At 39.9% G+C, this 10,386-nt stretch overlaps 1 protein-coding gene across 1 annotated transcript; it reads left to right on the top strand.

The window, feature by feature from the left end:
- The first annotated feature begins 1,382 nt into the window (after positions 1-1,382).
- LOC142609862 (non-specific lipid-transfer protein 1-like) lies at positions 1,383-2,561 on the top strand. Its single transcript, XM_075781583.1, has 2 exons — positions 1,383-1,825; positions 2,368-2,561. The coding sequence occupies exons 1-2, from the start codon at positions 1,479-1,481 to the stop codon at positions 2,375-2,377; spliced, it is 357 nt and encodes a 118-aa protein (XP_075637698.1). The 5' UTR covers positions 1,383-1,478; the 3' UTR covers positions 2,378-2,561.
- The last annotated feature ends 7,825 nt before the right edge of the window (positions 2,562-10,386 follow it).

Raw genomic sequence — 10,386 nt, 5'->3', positions numbered from 1 at the left:
AACATTAAATGTGTTTCCATTAAAAGCTCTGTTTCACAAAAGCTATATAGTTAAAAGTCTAGGACCGTAGACTTTAAGTACAACCACACATAACTTCGAGTAGCTTTTAGGTGGTGGGCGTCATAAATCAATAAATACCATGCACCAAGAATTTAAACTTAGATTCCTAGAACATTGCTCCAATCAAACTAATATAATGGAAAAAGTTAACGAATATTTTGATTTAAAAAATATTTTTAAAAACCTTTTGTAAAGAAAAGAAAAGGAAAATATTTTTTTATAAAAATGATATCAAAATTTTTCTAAAATTGTCAAAATAAGAGTAAAACTTTTTTCTATAAAAAAAAAAAAAAAAAAAAAACCATTCTCTCTAATAAACCTTTTTTTTTTTTTTGAGAACAAATCCCCCTAGCAAACCTTTGGGCTTATGCATGGGGCACCCCTTTGAGCTTTCTTGCTAAGTAGCTTGGCTAATCGGCCCTATACTAATCACTTGAACATTTTAGGAGCCAATATATTGACTTTTGGGAAATTTATCTTTCTTTTAATGATATCTTGCATGATCGTTGTATATAATTCGTAAGCAGTGGCAGCGCCACCTTATGGCCAAGGTGGTCCCAGGACCACCCTAACCTGGAAAAAAAAATTATATATAATAATTTAAAATTTTATATTTATTTACCTTTAAAAAAAATTTTGAGATCACTCTAAATTTTTTTTTTTGTGCCAATAAAATTAAATTTTGGTCTATAATTTTGGCAACTTAACAATATATTGGGGCCTGTCAAGTAACGATTTCAAAATATGAAAATACGTAGAAGAAAATTGTAAAACTTTATATATTTGTATGTTTTTTTATTTTGTTGTTGTTGTCAATATATGAATTTTTTTTTTTATTAGATTGTGTAATTTATGCTTTTTAAGGAATACCCTGAAAAAAATTGCTGGAGCCGCCACTATTTGTAAGAGGAAAGTTACTCTAACAAGATCATTGATGTTTTCTATTAATAGTAGATTATAATTTTTGGTTATGCAGACATTAAGAATGTTGATCGGTGTATCATGGGTCTGTGTGTGTGTGGCTCTGTGTGTTGAACCAGTGCTAGAAGTTGAGGGAGAAAGAGAGGAAAAGGAAGAGAAAAAGAGAAATAGTAAAAAAAAATGAATAAAATAGAATATTTAAATAAAATGGTAAAATAATAGAGTTTTGGGATGTTGAGTGTATTGTAAAATGATATGGTATAATTGATAAAGTAGTTTTTTAAAACGATAAAATAGAATGGGATAGCATTCCCGATTTGAATGCTCTAATAACTCCACTTCCAAAAAAGCACACCTGGCTTACATTCATACGTCCAATTTTTCTATATAAAGCCCCTGAGCTCAGTAGCCAAAAGTAAGTCACTCAAGCAATCAAATTAAAACGCAAACTCCTTATCTCAACTCTCCAAATACTACTCCCTCTCCTTAACTCAGTCATGGCTAACTCCTTGGTCCTTAAGCTCACTTGCTTGGCACTCATGTGCATGGTGATTGGTGCACCAGTTGCCCAAGCCGCAATATCATGTGGCCAAGTCCAAAGCAGCGTTACTCCATGCATTTCCTACCTGAGGACTGGAGGGGCTCCCTCAAAGGCTTGCTGCAATGGGATTAAGTCCCTTAGCAATGCTGCTAAGACCACAGCTGGCCGCCAGGCCGCTTGTGAGTGTTTGAAAACAGTTGCTGGTAGCATCTCTGGACTTAATCTTGCTAATGCTGCTTCTCTCCCTGGCAAGTGTGGACTCAATGTTCATTACAAGATCAGCACCTCCACCAACTGCAAAAAGTAACTAAGTCTCTCTATGCTTGCATATTTACACAACTTTAATTGTTGTGGTTTTAACATTTTTTTTTTTGTTACAAGATCAGCACCAATTTTTTTTACTAATATTAATAATATGACTTGTTATGATTAGGGCATTATAAAAATAAAAGTAATGATGAATCTAAATCAAAGTGAAGTTAATCTAATCATAACAAATCATGACAGCAATTATGAAAAATGTCGTATTCTTAGCCTTGTTGTATAGAAATTGAAAGACTAAGCATTCATTTGGCATGTGTTTTTTTTCCCTTCATTTGCGTTTCTTTTTTTTTCTAGACCAGTGCCTCTTGCACTATTCATGGGACATGAACTGTGCAAATAGGCAAATAAAACAGTAATTTCATTTATGAACAATAACCGAAAAATTATTTTTTATTGTTTTCAGTTTTTAACAAAATAAGTGAATCCCAAACAGGCCATAAGTAAACGAAAGCTGGTCTAGCATTGAAAAGTTGTGTGTAATGAAGTACTGACTTTAATTTGTTTGTTTTTTTGTGTTACAGCGTGAAGTGAGAGGTCGATGTTGGAGTAGCAGTTTTGAGCCGCAGAATGTAATAAACTAGCATGAGAAATAAAATGGGGTTAGGCCCATTATGGGGCTGCTCTTGTAGGGAGCCTTCTTGTTGTGGTTGTATTTCTTCATGTACTCAGCTATATCCTACGATAAATATATCTAAAAATTTATGGTTTACCCATATATCTCTCTCTCTCAAAATGATAATCCCTTGTTCCAAATTTTATTTTTTCTTCATCATCTCCTTTTTTAGAGCAACAAGCAAACATAAGTTTGTTTTCCTTTCTAAAGGGATTATCTCGACTAAGTGATATGGTAATTAATCATGGAGTTAATTAGAAACTATAGTGGTACTCTGATTTTTATCAGCAAGAACCACTGCATACACATGTGGCTGTGATTGATGTGTTGGTACTATTTTGTCGGACTTATATTTCTCTACATTTTTCCCCCTCTGTCTAAGTTAAAGGCTTACAACAAGTCAAGGTGGATGGGTGGGATAATTCAAATCAAGTTGTCCCAATCAGGAGAAATGAGCAAAATTCTCTGAGTTCTTGAGATCTTTCGTTCCAAACAGCTGAATGCATGTGATGAATGAAATCAATTATGGGTATTAATTGTTGAGGAAGATTAACAACTATAGTGAAACATACAATTAATCACTACTTTACTCAAAACCTAATCTAACCTATGACTTTTGAACCCAATTAGGTATCTTAATTTCATAAGTATATAACCCCTATGCGAAGTAATCAAGTGAATTCAGTTAATGATTTTTTTGGTATATTCCAAAGAGTGAAAATAGATATATGTAAAGTCATGTTATTTTCATGAAAGTTTCACAAATCATTCTTAAACCTAATTTTGATAATTGTGATGTGAGAAAATCGGATGGAGATCATTAATGATTTGTGAAAAACTGTCATTTGTAAAATTTTTATAAAAAAAGTTCCTAAACCAAAACATTCGTTAACTTTTCCAATATTCTATTACCATTCAAAAAATATTCAACAAACAATATATTTGGATTCAAAGTTTTGAATTTAGAGCAATAGAAACAATTTTTCCCTTTATGATAAAATGGTTCCCAACACTGGAAAATTGCCATAGAGTCAAATCTAGAATCTTGTGCTATACTCCCAACTTGTTGTGTAGGGGGGAAATTAAAAACTAAAAAGACATCTGACTAGTAATTTGAAGGCCGATCTTCAAAAAAAAAACTAGAATGGAGAGGAAAAGTTTTCTCTCTAGCGAAGAGGAAGAGGAACTCATTCGAAGCAACAAAAAGGTTAAGGAGGTCCACCATGGGGAGACGGTGACTACTCCTCGTGAAAGCTTAACTTCAACAGGGCCTACTTTTGAGTTAAGGAATGATTTTCCTAAACCGTCCTTCAAGCAGAAACTGGTGGGAGAGATACCGGGGGCCTTCACCCAAGCTTTTGATCTGGTGGAGAGAATGGAGGCCGAGGAGGGAGTTGAGGTAGCACTGGAAAAGGAGGAGGAGGAGGAGGTCTGGGAACTAAGGCAAGGGCTTGTTGCAGTAAAAATCCCTAAGAGAACCAAGTCACGTATCAGAGGCCAATGGTCGAATGCCTTGATTGTTAAGGTATATGGGAGAACTGTGGGATTCAACTACCTTCATAGAAAGATCCTTGCCCTCTGGAAGCCGACGGGGAGGATAGAATGCATTGACTTAGGCAAGGACTTCTTCCTAATCCGCTTCTCGCTCAAAGAGGACCATGACTTGGTCCTTAAGAAGGGACCTTGGTTTGTGAGAGAGAACTTCTTATCCATTAGGCCATGGAAGCCCAACTTCAAGCCAACCTCGGTCATTGTCTCGTCTGTGGCCATATAGGTGAGGCTCAATGAGTTACCCATCAAGTATTATGATAGGGAAGCCCTTATGTTCATCAGGCAAGCCATTGGGAATGTGTTGAGAATAGACACCCATATAGCGTCTGAAGCAAGAAGAAGGCACGCCAGACTCTGCATCCAGGTAGATATTGAGAAACCTATGGTGAATGCAATGCTCATTGATAACATTGAACAACTAGAGCTCTATGAAAGACTATAAAGATTCTGCTTCTCTTGTGGTCGGATTGGTCATCACAAGGAGGAGTGCTGTTACTCAGTAAGGGAAGCTCTGCAGCTGAAGATCCCAGACACTGATGGGCATGAGGTGGTTTCACAGAAAGGAGGCAAGAACCAGATGGCAGACTCACACATTGTGCATGAGGTGGGCCCTAGGGAGGACACATATGGTCCTTAGATGGTCGTTACGCGTAGGAGAAATGGGACAAAAAAAGGACAGTAGTAGCAATCCCACTACCATGCAGACACAGCCAGGCATGTCAAGAACTAGTACAAGTAGTGCTGAGGGTAAAAAACATGATAAGTTGCTAGCTGGACCTAGTAACGTTTCCAATTCAGATGGCAAAAGAAAAGCCAGTGTGGCTTGGGCCTTCACAGATGGCCTAACAGGAGGGAAAGCAGGGCCGAGTGGTTAAGGTGCCTAGCCCAAAATAATTGAGTATACGTGACCCCCCACCAAGGTGGCGGTCAGTCAGAATGGCCCAACGTCTATTAAGGGCAAAAAGGCTCTTGCTCGAGGTAGGACTAACACAAACCTAACCAAGAGCCTCGTCCTTCAAGAGGTTAAGAAAAGTGGAGACAAGGCCACACTAGTGTGGTCTCCAAACACTGAAGCTAATCTTCACCCCATCAATGGCAGCTTCACCTTCTCCAGCAAACCAAGGGTTGAGATGGGCAAGTTACCTGAAAGGAAAGGTGGTGGAAATACACTCAGTAGTGATTGAGGTGATACGAACAAGCCCCACCTATTTAATGGGTTGGTTCAACACCCAGCTTCGAGAAACATGGAGATGGTTATTCCCTCTAATTCCAGTGAGCTAGGCATTAGGGTCCCTACCACTCTCGAACCTATTTTGGGGTTTGATGCTAAACCCATGGTGGAGCCTCCTAATAGAACCAGAGTCGAATCCAACGGCGAGAAGAATGGTAGAGGATCAACCCATAGCAACCTGCTTCATGGGGAATCGGTATGCAGCGAAGCTACTCCAAGTGTGTCAACTAATCTGTGTATTTAACACCCATATGAAAGTAGTTAAAATGAACGTGGGAGTACTAGAGCTTTACTTAACAACGATGCCTGGCGCAAGACAGTCGACGGAGATGGTCAGGAGGACAGGATGGAGTTTGATGGAGGAAGCGAGGTTGCTACCCCCATTTGATGAGTGCCCAACCCTAGACCACCAGTTAGTGATGAATATTATCGCTTGGAATTGCAGGGGCGCTTTGAAGCCCAATTTTCAGAATCATGTCAAAGAGATGATACGAAACCACGACCCAACTATTCTTGTGGTTATGAAAACCCGAGTAGGAGGGGAAAGGGCTAAGGAAATCACGGACAGGCTTCCCTTCGATGGTGCGATCCATACAAACACAATTGGCTACGCTGGCGGATTGTGGTTGCTATGGAATTCAGACAAAGTTGTTATCTCCCCACTAGCCAACGCAGAACAGGAAATTCATGTCACAGTTAAGGTTAGACTCTCTAACTCTGAATAGCTTCTTTCAGCTACGTATGCTAGTCCCAGATTTAATGAAAGATGTGTGCTGTGGAATAATCTTTTGCATGTGGCTAACCTCCATAATAAACCTTGGATTATTACGGGAGATTTTAACGAGGTACTTGCAGATGAAGATAAGTTTAGGGGGAGAAGGGTGGATATGAACAGATCTCTAATTTTAAAGGACTGTCTTGATGCCTGCAATATGGTAGACCTAGGATTTTTGGGCCCTAGGTTCACATGGTCGAATCTAAGAAAGGTTAATAGCCTTATACAGGAGAGATTGGACTGATTCTTTGTGAATCCAATGTGGTGTATCATGTACCTTATTGCTAGAGTTACCCACCTCACCAGAGTGCACTCAGATCACTGCCCCATTCTCCTGGACTGTGAGCCAACTATTGATGTCTAATTGCCAAGGCCTTTTAAATCCCAAAGCTTCTGGCTCTCAGATCTGACCTTTCCAGAGGTGGTTTCAGATTCTTGGTCCCAATCTGGTACTTTGGCAAAAGCAATGGAAAAATTCGCAACTAAGGCAATAGACTGGAATCGTACTCACTTTGGCAACATTTTCATGAAGAAGAGATGATTGATGGCTAGGCTGAATGGCATCCAAAAAACAATGGCCATCCGGCGTTCCTCTGCCTTGGTTGACCTCGAGAGACAGGTGCAAAGGGAATACAGTGAAGTGCTAAACCAGGAGCAAGAGCTATGGGCTCTGAAATCAAGGCTTAATTAGATGATGTTTAGTGATAGAAACACTTCTTTTTTCCATGTTTAGGCCATTATGAGAAGAAGGAGAAACCAGATCTCCTGTATGAAGAACAATGTGGGTGAGTGGATTCAAGGAGATTTGAGGACCTCTATACCACCAACCACACTTCTGCAAATCTCAAACCTTCTCCAAGCCTCCAGTAGCAAGCAGGCTTCACTGACGAGGAAAAAAAGAGCCTTATAGGTCCGGTGACTTCCGAAGAAATTAAGAGTGCTTTGTAGACAATCAAGGCCTTCAAAGCCCCGAGCCCAGACGGTCAACACGTGGGGTTTTTTCAAAGGTTCTAGCTCATCATTGGAGAGTCAGTCATAAAAGAGGTCAAGAAAAATTTTGAGGAAAGGAAAGTCCCTAAATTATTGAATTGAACAAATGCTACCCTCATCCCAAAAATTCAAGGCCCTGAAGTAATTGGAATAACCGCCCAATCAACCTTTGCAACACGGTAGATAAGCTAATCCCAAAAATTATAGTTGCAAGGCTTAGACCGTACTAGATAAAATTGTCTCTCCAGTCCAATCAGCTTTCGTACCAGGGAGGAAAGGTGTCGACAGTGCGATTATTGTGCAAGAAACCATCCACACTATCAGCAGGAAGAGGGGGAAGGTATGGTATATGGCTATCAAAGTTGATTTAGAGAAGGCCTATGATAAACTCGAATGGTGTTTCATCCGCGATACTTAACTTAAGGTCAACTTGCATGAGAATTTGGTTAAACTCATCATGAGCTGCATTTCTACCACCTCCACTTTAGTTCTCTTCAATGGTGGGAATCTCGAACCCTTTTACCCCTCTAGGGGCATGCGGCAAGGGGACCTGCTTTCTCCATATATTTTCATTTTATGCATGGAGCCATTGGGTTAGATGGTTGAAGAAAAATGCAGGCAGAAAGTGTGGAAACTGATAAAAACTTCAAGGAATAGGATTGCTTTCTCGCATTTGTTCTTCATGGACAACCTCGTGTTTTTTGCAAAGGTAAATGCAATAAATTGCTCCGCAAGTAGGGATTTGCTGGATGAGTTTTGTAGTAAGTCAGGACAAACGGTTAGTGAGGCTAAATCGAGAGTTTTTTCTCCCCCAACATGGATAGAGACACACGGGAGTCCCTTTGCGACATCTTGGGCTTCCAACCTACCTTGAATCTCGACAAATACCTGGGGTTTCCCATCGAACACAAAGGTCATAATAGTCAAGACTTTAGCTTTGTGTTGGACAGAGTCAAGCACAAACTCGCCGGGTGGAAAGCCAATCTCTTATCCTTCGCAGGTAGAACAGTTTTGGTCCAAACTTCCTCAGCTAGTATTTCGGCCTATGTGATGCAATGTAATGACCTCCCGCCTAAGCTGTCAGAGAATATTGACTGAGTCAATAGAAATTTCCCATGAGACTCTTCAGAAACTGAGAAGAAAGTCCATTGGGTAGGTTGGAATAAGATTACAAAGGCGAAGGAAGAGGGAGAGCTTGGTATTCACTCAGCTAAGGGTAGGAACCAATCCCTATTAGCTAAGCTTACCTAGCGCTTCCACACCGAGAAGGAGGCTTTATGGGCAAAGGTGCTAAAAAGTAAATATTGCTCAAGAAGAAGACTAACTGCAAGAAATCCAAACAAGTTGCCTAAGTCCAATGTGTGGGCAACCATGAGTAAAGGAGAAAAGATTTTTGAGAAGGGAACCAAATGGATTTTGTGAGGAGAAAGTAATATGAGCTTCTGAAATGACAATTGGGCTGTTGAGGGCCCCATAAGGAGCTTGATCGAAGGCCCACTCATTCGGGAGGAGGAAAATGTTAAAGTGAAGGATGTCATTTCTAGTGATGGATGGAATTGGTCGAGGGTCTCAATGGAGATTCTAGATAGGATTGTTCAAAAGATTAAAGCTACCCCCTTCTCCCTCGCTACCAGAGGAGAAGATAGACTAGCTTGGAAGGTGTCAAACCATGGTGATTTTGAGCTGAAGAGTGCGTACCAGATAGCCACAAATGGGGATGTGATTTGTACACCGTTCCCTGGGCAGTGGGTTTGGAAGGTTAACACTATACCCAAAATTCAATCTTTCATTTGGAGATGTTACCATAATGGTATTGGAACCAGGATGTGCCTAGCAAGAAGAGGAATACAGATTGACCCCATATGCCCTCTATGCCAATCTGAGCTAGAGTCCATCATCCACACCTTGAGAGATTGCGAGGTGGTTAAGAACTTCTGGGGGTACCTTAAGGTCGAGGATTTCAATTCAGGGTTTTTCTCGGGGAACATCCAAAAGTGGCTATCCTCAAATGGCCGCATCTCGAATAAAAGAGGTGGGAGTAACCCCACTGGAACTCTGTCTTCTTGTTTGCAGTTTGTTATATATGGAAGCATAGGAATGGCGTGGTCCTCCAAAACACAAACATCCAACAGAATGTGGGTCAGAGAGCACTTAGAGAGGCCTTAGAATTTGAGCACTGTGCAAAAACCCTGAACCTGAGTGGCAACAAGGTAGTTAAAAGAATTCGTTGGGAGAAACTAGAGCAGGGGTGGGCCAAACTTAATTTGGATGGGGCTTCATCAGGTAATCCATGCCCAGCGGGCTGTGGGGGCCTTATAAGGAACGAGAAGGGAGAGTGGATAGTTGGTTTCGCCAGAAAAATAGGGGTGACTAACAACTTCATTGCCGAGCTATGGGGTCTAAGAGACGGACTCATTCAATACCTTACTCTCAGTTTACCTAATTGAAATTGAAATTGATGCTAAAGCCATAGTTGAGCTGCTGGCTAACCCGAGCTATTATAACCATGCTGTGTCTCCCCTTGTGGATGACTGCAGGTCCCGACTCTCTCATATCCCTCAGACCCGGATCAAGCACTGCTATCGGGAAGCAAATAGATGCGTGGATGTTCTAGCTAGGTTGGGAATAACCCAAGTAGAGGACTTTAGATTATTCAACAGTCCACCTGTGGATGCTATTCATGCTTTAAGCTTTGATGCTAACAGCTTGTATTTAACCAGACTTTGTTCTGAGACTCTTTTGGTGTTCTAGTTTTTATATATATCCCTTGTTTACCAAAAAAAAAAAATTAGAAAAAGATGAAGCACTTTTTTTTTTAGTAATTGTATTTGGACAATGAATTTGTATGCAATTTGTGAAAGATTTAGCATTTTTCAATTATTTATGCTTATAATCTTGTGTATTGCTCGATTGACAACTCAGAGGTATTTCCTAGTTTGTCATTGATAGGTGGGATGAGAATCTTGAGAATATTATACTAATTTTGTTTACCAAAGCAAAATTGAAGGTGCCATTGACAATTGTGAACCTGTTGTGATCTCACTGAAGTAGCTGTGAATACCTGAAGTAGCAGCAAGTTATTGGTACAAATACATGCATTACAGCTAATAATTATCTTTAGCTTGTGTCATTAGGGAAACAAGACCCTTCAAATAAAGGTAAGTTATTGAAGTAGACACCATATACAACATTTTGGAACATTAAAAAATGAGTTATTGACAAACAATTGGAGAGGAAAGGAATATTACTCATCTTTATGACTTACACTATGTTCCGCCCCTTTACCTTACTAGCTAGGAGATGCCAAAACTAGAGAATTTGACAATAAACCCTTTGCATAGTGAACCTTGATTGTTCACCTCAGTAGATTAGTAGGAGAC

The sequence above is a fragment of the Castanea sativa genome, chromosome 9 (assembly GCF_040712315.1).
Source record: "Castanea sativa cultivar Marrone di Chiusa Pesio chromosome 9, ASM4071231v1".
In the NCBI taxonomy this organism is placed as follows: domain Eukaryota; kingdom Viridiplantae; phylum Streptophyta; class Magnoliopsida; order Fagales; family Fagaceae; genus Castanea; species Castanea sativa.
The sequence above is the reverse complement of the archived record's forward strand: the minus strand, read 5'-3'. Positions and strand labels throughout refer to the sequence as shown.

Bases quoted from the DNA above. Each gene is read 5' to 3' on its own strand.
- LOC142609862 (XM_075781583.1), top strand. From the start codon at position 1,479: ATGGCTAACTCCTTGGTCCTTAAGCTCACTTGCTTGGCACTCATGTGC.